General features: G+C 38.8%; 3 protein-coding genes across 3 annotated transcripts; 2 read left to right on the top strand and 1 right to left on the bottom strand.

Moving 5' to 3' along the window:
- The first annotated feature begins 466 nt into the window (after window positions 1-466).
- LOC135593376 (subtilisin-like serine-protease S) lies at window positions 467-3,108 on the top strand. The gene is made up of 7 exons (XM_065083359.1): window positions 467-749; window positions 847-938; window positions 1,042-1,391; window positions 1,515-1,612; window positions 1,690-2,239; window positions 2,311-2,405; window positions 2,538-3,108. The coding sequence occupies exons 3-7, from the start codon at window positions 1,365-1,367 to the stop codon at window positions 2,824-2,826; spliced, it is 1,059 nt and encodes a 352-aa protein (XP_064939431.1). The 5' UTR covers window positions 467-749; window positions 847-938; window positions 1,042-1,364; the 3' UTR covers window positions 2,827-3,108.
- A 358-nt stretch (window positions 3,109-3,466) lies between these two features.
- On the bottom strand, window positions 3,467-4,401 carry LOC103998480 (protein VACUOLELESS GAMETOPHYTES-like). The gene is made up of 2 exons (XM_009419961.3): window positions 4,073-4,401; window positions 3,467-3,948 (listed from the first exon to the last, which is right to left on the bottom strand). Exons 1-2 carry the CDS (start codon window positions 4,383-4,385, stop codon window positions 3,467-3,469), a joined length of 795 nt encoding a protein of 264 aa, XP_009418236.2. The 5' UTR covers window positions 4,386-4,401.
- A 7,575-nt stretch (window positions 4,402-11,976) lies between these two features.
- On the top strand, window positions 11,977-12,912 carry LOC103998472 (protein MIZU-KUSSEI 1-like). The gene has a single exon (XM_009419954.3). It carries the CDS (start codon window positions 12,092-12,094, stop codon window positions 12,791-12,793), a length of 702 nt encoding a protein of 233 aa, XP_009418229.2. The 5' UTR covers window positions 11,977-12,091; the 3' UTR covers window positions 12,794-12,912.
- Window positions 12,913-14,173: the final 1,261 nt, after the last annotated feature.

Consider the following 14,173-nt stretch of genomic DNA (forward strand, 5'->3'; position numbering starts at 1 on the left):
TTGCATTTACTTTGAGCATATTATCTTTACTGCAAACCTCCTCAAAAGCTTACTGTTTTCTGCGTATATACGATTGGGTTTCAAGCTTTGCACTTTCCGAATCGGTATTTAGACGTAAATCAGTTTAATCGTACGATCATCATATTTCAGTTTGCATTTACTTTTTGATTTTTATCATAACTGCAAACTAATCGTAGAAGATTTTTCGCTACACTAATTCACCCCCACCCCCCCCCCCCCCCCCCCCACCCCCCCCCCCCCATGCTTACAGGCTGGATATTGCAGCTACTATAGGTCAAATTTCAAATCACATCGTCTGCATGCTCATATCTTAAACAAAGAAATGTTTGGAGGACATGACATGACAACATCTTATTATTCTTTGTCACATGTCCTCAATGTCATAAAGAAAGTATAGTTTGGAGGACATGATATCATCCTCTTTTCTTTGTTGCCCTCTTTCTGTTCTTCCTCAGCATCGCATCCTTGGTGTACTACCCTGTGTTTCTTCCCGGAGAAGAACCCTTAACGGCCACCTCCGGTAATGAACCTCATGAGCGGTTGATACTTCCGCAAGCAATCGTCCTGGAAGACCATCCCACCACCACCCCCTTCCCTACATAAACGTACCACCTATCTCCCTCTCTGAGACACTCGCATATTGCTCACAAATGGCTCCGAGTGGTGTGGTTTTCTATCTTCTCCTCTCTATCACACTTGCATGGATAAGACTGTGCTATCCTTCTCAGGTATGCTTTTCCTTTTGCTTGTTTGTTTCAGGTGATTTTTCCTTTGATTTTCTAATGGTCTCGAGTGCTTCTTTCTCTCAATTGTGTGTTCCTTCAGGTCCATGTTTATATGGGCAGCAAGGGGAGTCAGAGTTCCGACGACGTTTTGAAGCAGAATCACCAAATTCTCACTGCAGTTCACGGAGGAAGGTCAGTTTCTGTTTCAATTCTGGATTTTAGCTGGTTTCGAGGGAAGTTTGTCCATTTTGTATAAGAAATATATATGATTTTAAGAAATTTGGTCCATCAACAGAACGGAGGAAGCGTAAGCATCACATGTTTATAGTTATATCAATGGATTTAGAGGGTTTGTTGCAAAACTTAGTAAAGAACAGGCTTCACAAATGGCTGGTGATTTTTCTCGTTGATGATGCCCAGTGGATGTACATTCTTCTCAAAACTTACTCCTTTGGTTAATCTGGAATTGGTTTCTTGGTGATACGGAGATGCCTGGCGTGGTATCGGTGTTCCCGAACCTGAAGAGAAGCTTGCATACAACTCACTCGTGGGATTTCATTGGCCTCGGAACCAACGAGGAGATGGAGATTCCAGGATTTTCTACCAAGAACCAAGAGAATGTCATCATCGGATTCATTGATACAGGTGTGTTGGCCTTGTTGATGTTGCAGATACTGCAAGTTGAGTCCGGGATATGGCCACACTCTTGATTCATGCTTCTCTTACTGTTCGCAATTGATTGAGTTCTTCACAAGGATATGGCCACAGTCTCCTAGTTTCAGTGACGTCGGGATGCCGGAAGTTGCTTCAAGATGGAAAGGACAATGCCAAGTTGGAGAATCCTTTACACAGTCTTCCTGCAACAAGTACCTTCGATGCTTATCTTGATGTGGGATTTAGTAACTTTGTTTCAATTGATATTGATGTTCTTCGATGCTTACAGGAAAGTAATTGGAGCAAGATACTATCTAAGTGGATATGAAGCAGAAGAAAGAAGCCACGGTGACTACATGAATGCAGATAAGGCTGCCAATTTCAAGTCTCCAAGGGACAGTTCAGGCCACGGTAGCCACACGGCCTCCATTGCTGCTGGCCGGTATGTGAGTGACATGAACTATAATGGTCTGGGGGCTGGAGGAGCTCGTGGAGGCGCTCCAATGTCGAGGATTTCAGTCTATAAGACATGTTGGGACTCGGGCTGCTATGATGCCGACTTACTAGCAGCCTTCGATGACGCAATTAGAGATGGAGTGGACATATTATCTGTGTCTTTAGGCCCCAATTATCCTGAAGCAGATTACTTCAACGATGCAATCTCGATAGGCTCAATCCACGCTACCAGCCACGGTATTCTGGTTGTTTCATCTGCTGGCAATGTCGGAAGTCGAGGCTCTGCAACTAATCTTGCACCGTGGATGCTCACAGTGGGTGCCAGCTCAACAGACAGAGAATACACCTCATCGATTGTGCTAGGAAACGGGAGGGAATTGATGGTAAATGGACTAGATTCATTGCATTCTTCCTAGGAGACCGAAGTTCCTAAGATCTGTTTTGTCACAAACAGGGTGAAAGCTTGAGTTCTTTTAAGATGAACAAATCAGCCAGGATCATCTCGGCCTCTGAAGTCAATGGAGGTTACTTCACTCCTTATCAGTCAAGGTGATGAATGGAGGAGTGTCCTGAAATCGATTGATCAATCAGAATAAGCTGCATGTTTACTGATTAAGTCTCTCTCTCTCTCTCTCTCTCTCTCTCTCTCTCTCTCTCTCTCTCTCTCTCTCTCTCATGTAGCTTCTGCCTGGATAGCTCCTTGAACAGAACAAAGGCCAGAGGGAAAATTCTGATCTGTCGCCATTCTGGTAGTGCAGCGGAGCCCAGGTTAGAGAAAAGCCTGGTGGTCCAGAAAGCTGGGGGCCTCGGGATGGTCATGATAGATGAAGCGGAGAATGATGTGGCCATACCATTTGCTATTCCTGCAGCCACTGTTAGAAAAGAAATCGGCAATAAGATCTTCTCATACGTTAACCACACCAGGTTGGGTGCAGCTTCCACCAAAAAGGGTTTTGGATTTCATAGCTGAATCTTATATGCCATCACAATCTGTTAATGCTTGCTTAAAAGGAAACCAAGCACGCTTATTTTGCCGGTGGAAACTGTGTTGGGATCGAGGCCGGCCCCTCGAGTAGCAGCATTCTCCTCCAAAGGTCCCAATTCACTGACAGCAGAGGTTTTGAAGGTTGGTAGCTGTGTGTTTCGACTCAAAAATGTTATAGAACCTGAGAAACAAATATATATATATATATATTGTGTGTGTGTGCGTCTCTTATCTGTTGTAGACATTATAGTCCATTTCGTTTACTTTCTATTCTTGAAAAGAACTATAAAAACCACGATCAATTAGGTATACTTCTCTTCCGTATACAAGTGTTTTATAGAGTTCAAGTATCACATATGTACTCGCAGTTGCCACCCTTGGGAGTGTCGTAAATCATAAGTGATGAAGAAAACATACTAAGAAGTTTGATACGAGCTACTTCATCAGTACATTAAGTAGTGTAATTATACAAGTGGGTTCTGATTCTAACAACTTAGCAGCTATAACAAGTGGATGACATACCTCTACTGTCGAGGATATATATATATATATATATATATATATATATATATATATATATATATATATATATATATATATATATATATATATATATATATATATACTAGTTGTGCTTAATACTTCTGCAGCTACCACGTCCAATGTTGTCCATGAGGAACTCCCCAATTCCTTCTCCTATCCCCTCGATCAATCCACCAATTATCCCAACCAACGCCTGAGTCGTGAGCTTCGCCGCGGTGCCGAGCATGTTGTTAGGTTTGTCCGGCGACCGTAAACCATGAACATAAAGGCCGTTAACCATGTCTTTTGCACAGGCCGCATGGAGACAGTAGCCGCACGCTGCTGCACATCGGTAAACCTGCCCAGATCTCTTCCTCTGGCACACATTGCAGACTGTGCTGGCATCTCCGGTCGCAACTGCTGCAGACGGTGAAAGAACTAAGGGATGTTGATGTGTCGGAAAGTTCATCACCACACGCATCGCCGCGCAGCAAGGGTGCATCCCGAAGCTGCATGTGGTGCAACGAAAACCAAATCCTTTGGCTGCTTTGCCACAGACGTCGCATTTCCAACGTAGAAAACCGCCTTCATGATGATCCGTCGTGAATGAAATGAGCATGTACACATACATACAGATATATAATTAGGTTCTGCATGAAGTTTTACGACGTTTACGTGAATCTGAACAGTGTGGTGCATGGAGGTCTACCTGGTTTGGTGAAGAATACGAGCTGATGCTTGTGATGAAAGGGATGGTTGTGTAGAGCAGGAGGAGCGAGTGCACAGAAGTCATGCAGATCGAATCCACATGTTTGGCATCTGAACCTCCTACCGGCACCATATTCCTTGCAGCCCATACATGTGAAGAGGTAGGGTAAGCTGATTTGAAGTAATGGGTGTTGCGGGTGGCTAAAATGGAGGAGTTGGTCTCCCTGTAGGTTCGGGTTTGGGGTGGCTGGAAGATCCATGGCAGTCGACGTCGTCCCAAGTTTTCTTGGTGTCTTGGCAGTAAGATTGCTCATGCTTCCTCCTGCTCCTCCTCCTCCTTCGAGAATGCACTGCTTTTCGTGGAAGGCGGCAGAGCATCGATGAATATATGCTGGGGAAAAGCAACAAAGTATCCTGCACTGTGATCTGAGAAGCACATGCCATTGAGGATTCCCCCAAGATATGAACTGATGGGCTTGCTAACTTGCTCACAGCTGTAACGTACATCTGCCACCATGGGCAGCTAAGCATATTGGTGGCAGCAGAAATCAAACTCAAGCTGTCCCACATGAAGCTTCTTTAGGGCAAGACGACCGAGCTGTAGACCACGTAAATCTTCTCTTTGATGGGAACTTCACATTGTTAAGAGCATTACAACGTAAAAGATCAGACACTGGCATTGTCTTCCCCTAGAAGCCAAGCTGAAGCTTTTGCAAGTCAATTCATGTAACATTTTTCACAACGAAAGGAACTCGTGGAATCGAATATGTCCTTGTCATCCTTACATCATCAGGATGTATACAATCTGCTACCAAGAAACAAAACACGATACGGTATTGTCATCCTTACTTGACTGCTCTGTATTAAGATGGTTAGCATATGTTTGAAGGAAAGTATAACAGCAAGAGCCATGATTAGAGGCATAGTTTCATGATAAATCCAGTACTGTTTGCCCAAAAAAGAGTGTGACCTCTCTCTACTTTGTATCCAGCTCCATCTGCTTCCTATCATTGTGAACAGATAGCGATAGATCTTTCAAAAGGGGTTCTTATTCGATTCAGAAGGACCTACCAACTAATGAAAACGACGACCTATTGCCTAACTTTGTCGTGTGCTTAAAAGATGGTGTGATATTGATGTAAAGCAGCTTCAATTTGCTACTTTGGGACGCAGACCAGAATGCCATACAGCTTCTCCCTCACGCTACCAAAGTTCTTCTATTCATTCCCTCTTCGCGGTGCAAAGATTGGTTCGTCACGATTCATCAAACTTAAATGAAGGTAAAGGCTTTCCAGTTTACATGGCTGGGAACTATAGAAGCGAAGAGAGAACATCAACATATTAAGGATCCACATGGTGTATAATTATCAACAGATGTTTATGACGCTTACGTGAATCAAAAACACGACCCGTGCGATCTATTTCACTGTAGGAAATGGGCTTTGTGTTAGAGTGTTAAACTTGTTCACATCCACAAACTTCACATCTATAAAAAAAATTCTTGCATGATACTAAACAAATTAAAATTAAATTTTAGTACTCAAATGACGAGAGAAATCCAATATGGATTTTATCTCATTGAATATAATACATTATATTGAGAGTCTTGGATTATATAAAGTCATGTATTGTACCCCTTTGTGTGCGTGTGTGCTGAAGTTGTAACAGGTTTTTAGTAAATACATTTGAGAGAAAAACATCTTCCTTGTCCAAATTTATCTCATTCTACTCTTCCTTCTTCCTCCTTTATCGGTATCAAAGCCAAATTAACCAATGGCTTCCTCGAATGCATTCCCAATACAAATCCCTCGATTGATGAAGAAGAACTATGATTTATAGTGTATACAAATGAAGGCATTTCTAGATGCTCTAGATGTATGGGAGTTTATAGAAGATAATTTCACTGAATCAAGTACAAAGAAAGACACACAAATATATAAAGAAACAACAAAATAATTCAAAAATCAAAGAATGAGGAAGAAAAAAAGCTTGTTCATTATACACTAATCTCTTGACAAAGCAACATTCGAGATTATCTCCTGATGATATCAAAGGGGGTATGAGACACTTTTAAAAAAACATTTGATGGTGTGAAAAAGGTGAAAAAAATATGTAAATTTCGAAAACTACAGCAAAACTACCTTCGATTACTTTTCCAAGTCATTTCTATTATTCACCAAACGAGAAGGAATGATAAAAATAAATAAATGACCAAAGATAATGAAGAAAATTTAAGATTTTTGGATCTAAAGTTTGATTTTGTTATCATAGCAATTGAAGAATCGAAAGGTCTAGAACAAATTTCTTTGGAACAATTAATGAATTCAAGCACATGAACAAAGGCTTACAATAAAAGAAAAAAATAAGCCATTCGAGCAAACTCTACAACTAAACTTGCACTAAAAAAGAAAGGAGAACCGAAGTGTCAAAGAGATAGAGACCATGGGCAACATGGGCAACGAGGAAGTGGAAGAGGTCAACCTACTTAAGAAGCACAAAACAAGCATAATAGAGACAATACAAATGAAAGAAGTTGAAGCCATGGACGAGATAGAAAATGAGGTGTATGACAAATTTTGAATTCAATGTTTTGTTTGCAAAAAGTTTGGCCATTATGCTGCAAAATGCTATTATAATTCCAACAATATAAATTAGAATGTAAATTTTGTAAATATAAATGAAAAAATGAAACTCTTATTCTAATAATGGTTAATGATATAGTATCTAGACACAAGGGCTTCTAGTCACGAGTTGCTATAAAAAAATCTTTGCTGAAATTAATATGACTTATTCTTGAACTAAGGATCAAGAATTGCTTTTGGTGATTTGTCATAAAGATCAAGAAAAAGAAAAAAAAGAAAATCTTGAACTAAGTAATGGGAAGCAAATATGCATTTTAAATGTTTACTATGATCCTGATATAAAAGATAATATTTTAAGCATGTATTGAAATGAAATATTTATCTATTTTTATTTGTGATAAAAATAAAAATTTAATCTCGCATATGAAAATGAATAAAAACATGATGATAATGTGTTTATTGTTAATTGTATTATAACAATGATTTTAAGATATGCTATACATGATATGATGTATCCTTACCTGAATAAAACTATAAAGGCTTATACTTACTAAATAATTACTCACTATAGATACTATGTAAGTAAGAATACTAGTACCCTACCCAAATGATTAGGTAGGGAAGTGACTCTCCTACAAATTCCACCTGCAAGTATAAGGAAAATTCTATCACTTGCAAGCAGGCGAGCAAACAGAAGAGAAGACTTGGGTATAATCTGAATACTTGAATGATGCATACAATGCCTTTAAGGTTGAGGAGCGACATGGATCACATGGTGCAAGTGTTATACGACCAAAATAGAAATAATAATATGATATAAATAAAATAGATCTAATGCACAAATAATCAAAAATATATCTAATGCATAAATAGATCTAGTTTATGTAATGATATATGATAACTTAGATTTCAATAGCATGATTTTGATACCAATAGTAAGAAATAAAAATTGTAATATAGAATAACTTATTGTTAGGATTGAAATCATAAACATTGTAGATCAAGAACATATTGGTGCATAACTTTTGATGTGATAATCAACAAAATACCTCTATTACCTCTATGCATCTACATCATTGTAGCACCTCATAGATTTACATAAAAAGCTAGACTTATATTCTCCTCTCTTCCTACAATTAATGGAAGAAAGACTTATTAGGAAGATGAGAGAAGAGGTCTCTATGATATATAGATATGGTTTTGCCAATATATAAGTGAGAGCTAAGAATCTAGGAAGAAGAGAGTCTCTCCGATCAAGATTTTCTCTTAGGGTTTCTTAACATAAATAGATTTTCTCTTCTATTAGCTAATAACTTTAATCATAATTTAATTAGATATTTAATATATCTTAACCAAAGTTAAATAGGGCTATACAATCTAATAAAAATAAATTAGAAATTAGAGAATAGAGTTAGTACTATTCTTGAGATTAGCGATGCAATGGTGTGGGTGACTCGATGGAGCAAGCGTACGACGAAACAGTAGCCCAACGAAGCAAGCACTTGGTTGAGCAAGTGGCATGGCAGACTTGTGAGAAGAGTCGATAACGACAAAAATCGAGAGTAAATAAGGGTTAGGATTTCTATCATATAGTAACCATCTAGTGATCTTAGAGAATATTATTGAGTACTTTAAGAAATTTAAATAATTTCATTAGCATCTGACAAATGGTGAAATGCTAATAGATAGCATCAATATTTGAATATTTGTAATGCAACATCCAGATCAAATACAATTTGAAAAAAAATTACCAAACACTAATTCATATTTGAAATGTGCATTTGATCCTCGATGTCTTTTTCAAATGTGTTCCACATGCATCATAAATCAAAATAATATAAAATTAAAAGGATCAATGTAAGATATATTTTGTATGTTTATAGAGCTAACTCCAACATTATGCGTAGATTCTCCACAAATTTGAAACATGTTTCCTGTTGATAACTACTCGTTAAGGTCAACCAGCAAACAGTCAACTGTTCGACTTTGTTGATAGCATTCGATATACATATTCAAACATAATACAAGAGTTTTATATGATAAAATTCTATGGCACTCCCCACTGCTGGGGAGTATTATTACGTATGTCATACACCTTAATTTGTTTTTGTTAAATTTTATTCGTCTTGCAAAATTTGTCGAGAAGGTGCAGTAGACATTTCTCGATATACGCATCAGTGATGGTACAGAAGAAGAAGAGTAAAGAAATTTCAAAACTAAACTTTTTTTAATCATGATAACTCAAAACTTTTGACTCCTCATGTCTTAGCTCTTTTATCTCTTATCTCTTAGAATACTCGATTCATCGTATTGTCTCCTATTTATCAACCCAAAACTTTGAGTTCAACCAAGATTGACTCTTATCTTAACTAAGATTGTTAAAATAACCTCATAATTAATCATAAAGTTTAACATAATGTTCTAACATCCTTCACTAAATTAGACTTTTCAAAAATATATATTATAAGAAGTCTTGAAACTTGATGTAATCTCCTTTGATATCATAATAACATGTGCCGTGCTTAAATAAAAAAAATTTAAAAAAAATAATAACACAAGTTATGCAATTCACAATAGTCATTTATGCATTGATTTGTCTTATCTGTCTTAATCATACTGAATATAAATTCAGTATGATTAAGATTATCATATACCAAAAAAAAATCTCTCACTCTAGCTTTTAAAAAAATTCTAGATTATCAACAAGGACCCTTTTAGCATAAGTATCAGGAAGATCTTCTTGATTTTTATCTATTAACTTATTCGGTTTAGTAAATTCTTGTTTTTCATAGGGATGTAGAAGTGCTTTTATACTTTGTGAAAGTAAAATTATCATCTTCAACAAAAATTATGTTGTCAACTATTATATTTTTCATATCATAATATGCATCTTGTTCTTGTACGATTCCAACGCCGTTAATCTCAATATAAATATTATTGGGAAAATCCATCTGATGAGGTCTTCACTTTCCTTAGACTCTGCACAATAATAATCTATCTGATGTGGAGGACATATATCTTTTCCATAAAAATATCTTAAAATAATTTATTTTTTCTTTCTATCTTAGCTTTAAAATTTTATGAAATAATACTTCCATTCGTAATTACTTGAAAGGTACCAGATAGACAATCGACATAAGAGATCATCATGATGCAATGATTGATGGAGAAAGATCAAAAGGCTAAAAAGATCACCTTCGAACTCGAGGATTCAAGGAACAAGTGATGATTCTTTTTTTGACTTTTTAAGTGATGATTTAATATAGAATATTGTTATACATAGAAAATTGTAATAAGAGTTCTTCTTGAATAAGAAGATTTAGTAAAAAATATTTTACATGGTTTTAAAGATGATCACATGATAGAGAGTTTGAGTCACTCTTAAAAAAATAAAAGGAATAGTTGATTCTTAATAGAGAAGAAGATAAGATAACACTAAAATTTATCTCTCAAGCAATTTTTAATTATTATTTTATGGATTTCTAAAGCTAAGACAAGAAGAAAAACTAAGTTAATTTCAGAATATTTTTAAGGAAAAGATATTTGTCCTGTGTGTTGGGAGAGGACATGGATATCTTATGTCGATAGAAATAGATTTGCTGTCGTAACTAAGACTTTTAAACCAATCACTTATCTAATCATAAATTTTAATTTAATATTTAAACTATATCAAAAAATCTATACTTAATATTTTTCCTGAAAAGAATTGTTTAATCATACTGATGTTTCTTGATTAATGCATTGCCATATTCATTATCCAATTATTTGTTTCACGATTGTTCGATTCAATCTAGTATATTATTATTATTATTATTATTATTATTATTATGGATTCCGTTGACTATTTTATTTTTGTTGCCATGGACGTATTGAACTTGTACAAATGGCAAATAAGAGTGACCCGCCGAAGCCACACCATCGATATCCCCTCTACACGTACGGCCTCTATATATATATATATATATATATATATATATATATATATATATATATATATATATATATATATATATTAATGAACCCATAGCTTATAAACTCTATAATCATCATTACCATGCATCAATAAGTTGTCAGGTGCTACTCTCTTGTACAAGGTTCGATCTCTCTTGTAGTGCGCGCATCATGAAAGACAACGAAGGTACTGTAAGTGGAATACTCTTTAAGACAATGCGGATTAAAAGAACAACTGATGTACTGCAAGTGTACAGTAGTAATATCTATAAGAATAAAAAGGGCAGGCAATCCAATAAAATACTATCATTTCTGAGCTGTGTTGTGAAAGTTGAGAGGGTATGCTGCACCAGTTACGTACAACGAAGGATCGGAACCCACTGAAGCCCTCCCCTACTGTGCCTTTAAATATACACTAGCAAGTATCACGGAACAGTCGTGCATCGTCCTATTTTGACTTCCTAGCTGGCATCCAACATGGCATTGTCAATATTTGGTCAATTAATCAACATCGTTAGGTCAATCTCTATATGCTCTGTCGATTCCTTTTGTCTTTCGTCAAGTTGCGTTGGACCAATAGAGTTGACATCAGTTCATTGAGTTGATACATGGAACACGGAAGGATGAGGGAAACGAACGTAGCCAATCAGAGTCCAGGCTTTAGAAAGCATAAGAGGAGAATCTCCTCCTCCTCCTATGCATGCAAAGGAGAACCGGTTCTCACCGTGTTTTAGCTGACAGTGGAAGGGCTGTGACACAGTGCAAAGAAGGGAGGATGGTCCATCTCTTTCCACGTGAAATTGTTGCCCCCCAGCATGCACGTCTCTCTTGATGTTGACTAATCTACAGAAGAGATAAGATCGATCGGCCATAGGGGAATACGGTCCCGATGTTATATTCGTGGTTACCTCAATGAAGTGATTCATCGCCACTGGTTCTTGCATGTCATGCACAGTATCAAGCACTAAGCACTGAAGGCTATTCTCTCTCCCTTTGTAGAACAACGGAAACCCACTCTTGCAAACGTTCAAACGAAAAAGACATACTACTGTCATTGATTCATGATCGCCGGACTCAGCCGGGGAATCAAAGAAATCTGATGTCATGAGGTATCAGCCAACGAGGTAGGACGCGTGCATGGTCCCCTTGACAACTACACTCGATCTTTGATTGATTTGTTCATAGCTTTGACTCGAGTCTCATCGCAGCATGCATGAAGAGGGGCACATCTCCATCGGTCCTATTAAATAATTAAGCACTTAATCCTACCGTTAATTCTAGTGAACGAACTCTCGACCAGTAATTAATTGCTTCTCCTCTTCTTTATTGGCGACTATTGGATTCAGTGCATATGCGTGCGAATAGTCCACTGACTCCGACACCCTCCTTGGCTGCCCCGCTTGCCTCCTTAGTTAGAGAGGAGGCCATCTCAAGCATCGTTCCCCGCACCGCACCAACGCTCTCTTTCTTGCCGTGACAATTTGAAGATGAGGACGATGATGGACTTGGGGAGCCAAAGTGGTCTCCACATCATCGATACGTCGATCGCCGTCGACTGCACGAGGGACGTGCGCCTCCGTCGCACCCTCCGCAGCCTCGTCCAGCACATGGTCCCCTGCTGCGTCTTCCCACCCTCCGACGCCTCTCACGACTTCGTCGACACCCGCTCCACCCACGGTACCGGCTCTTCCACGACCACCATCGTCACCGGTACCTTCTTCTGCTACCGCCGCGGTCGCGTCAGCTTCTGCCTGCACGACGAACCCTCCCGGAACTCGCCCATCCTCCTGCTCGATTTCACCATCCCCACCGCCTACCTCGCCAAGGAGATGCAGCTTGGCGTGCTCCGCATAGCGCTCGAATGCGACCGCTCTCGCCCTCGTTCATCGATGCCCATGGCGCTCTTCAGTGTCCCGTCGTGGTCTATGTACTGCAACGGCCGCAAAGTGGGGTACGCCGTCCGCCGGCAGATGAGCGAGGACGAGGCGGCCATCTTCAAGCTAATGCAATCCGTATCGGTCGGCGCCGGAGTCGTTCCCAGAGAAACAAAGTCTGGCAGTGGCGATCTCCTGTACCTTCGGGCGAGCTTCGAGCGGGTCATCGGGTCGGTGGATTCGGAGTCATTTCATATGATCAATCCGATTGGAAGCACCGGGCAACAGCTGAGTATATTTCTACTGCGAACTTAGGCATCCATCCATGTCTCTCGCTTTCTCTCTCTCTCTCTCTCTCTCTCTCTCTCTCTCTCTCTCTCTCTCTCCTTTTCTTGGCTGTACATATGGTAGCAGATTGATCTGATAGAGTGCATACGCGCGTGGTCTCTGTAAGTGGTACTACAGTTAAATGAGAAAGTGTTTTGTCACATCCTGATGCACCGTTATTTAATTGGTAGAAAAAAATTACTAGGGAAAAGCTCAAAGGCTAATTATGTTTTACTTAAATGTAACTGCAACTGCATGTTAACAAGTTTATGAAAGCTTCGAATGAATGTTAGGAAGAAGTTAAATGCACGAAAGGACTGACATCTTAATTGAACTTAAATGGAACAAGCATCATTGTCATAAACAGTAAGCGAAGGTGGCCGTCGTAGTTTATTCCTTTCCCAGCACACAGGGAGTACGTGAATGAGTAAATGATAGTTATAACTGTACGGAATAACATTAGTGATTAACGTGTCGGTTCACATTCTGCTTCGTAATGGGATCAGTCATTGTGGTGGCTTCCAGCTAGATGCGACCTCTCCCCTTGGTTGGATTGTATCGGAACCCGACAATTTCGACATTAATTAGGAGAGGCACAGGTGCGTGCGGGGGTGGCCGGCGGCGGGGAACTTTGGTGGAGACGACATGCGCGCGCACGAGCAGTAGGTCCATATTATTGCGTGTGTGTACCACATTTCATTATCGGAGACCTAAACCTCCGCCGGATGTTTTTAGTCGAATGGGCACGTCCCCCGAAACTGAACCAATCACATAACACGACAACATACGTGTCCGGTCGTTCCTGCAGCTCCCACTTTGTGTTGCATTTTTTTTTAACGTTAGTTGCACTTGCTTGTGGGGCCTACTTCTCGTGGGCATCAATTCCTAGTCAGCATGCTTCCCGGACAATTCATTTGCAATCTTCCCACTTCCTAACGGCTGCTGGAATCGTGACGTGGAGTGTGTTGGGGGGGGGGGGGGGGGGGGGAGAAACTCAATGATGAATAATAAAAATTATAATAATAATTTGATACAAATTAATATGATTTAACACTCTTTGTCTATATTCATAGAGAAACCTAGATTCTTCTTTTACATAAATTATAAAACTCCCCAATTAATTCCAACTCATCCACAATTCCTCTTATATATCCTTTCATATAAATATCGAATAATTTTTTATATATATTTTTTCTCATAATCTCTAGGCTCCTTGTACACCTCATATAAATACTTAAGAATTTCTACTACTTTTTTGCTTACTCTCTTTAGACTCCTAGAAAAAATAATCATATTAATATTTAGAGCAATATTACAAAAGGCTCATCTTTCTACATAAATCTCTAATCCTAATCTAAATTTATCAAA

Source organism: Musa acuminata, chromosome BXJ1-9 (assembly GCF_036884655.1).
Source record: "Musa acuminata AAA Group cultivar baxijiao chromosome BXJ1-9, Cavendish_Baxijiao_AAA, whole genome shotgun sequence".
Taxonomy (NCBI): Eukaryota; Viridiplantae; Streptophyta; class Magnoliopsida; order Zingiberales; family Musaceae; genus Musa; species Musa acuminata.

What these genes read in the sequence shown, in the direction of transcription:
- LOC103998480 (XM_009419961.3), bottom strand. Translation starts at nt 4,385, where the DNA reads ATGAGCAATCTTACTGCCAAGACACCAAGAAAACTTGGGACGACGTCG. An exon ending in CGTATTCTTCACCAAACCAG is followed by an intron (nt 3,949 to 4,072) that starts GTAGACCTCCAT and finishes ATCATCATGAAG; the next exon opens with GCGGTTTTCTACGTTGGAAA.
- LOC103998472 (XM_009419954.3), top strand. Translation starts at nt 12,092, where the DNA reads ATGAGGACGATGATGGACTTGGGGAGCCAAAGTGGTCTCCACATCATC.
- LOC135593376 (XM_065083359.1), top strand. Translation starts at nt 1,365, where the DNA reads ATGTCATCATCGGATTCATTGATACAG. An exon ending in ACACAGTCTTCCTGCAACAA is followed by an intron (nt 1,613 to 1,689) that starts GTACCTTCGATG and finishes CGATGCTTACAG; the next exon opens with GAAAGTAATTGGAGCAAGAT. An exon ending in TTCACTCCTTATCAGTCAAG is followed by an intron (nt 2,406 to 2,537) that starts GTGATGAATGGA and finishes TCTCTCATGTAG; the next exon opens with CTTCTGCCTGGATAGCTCCT.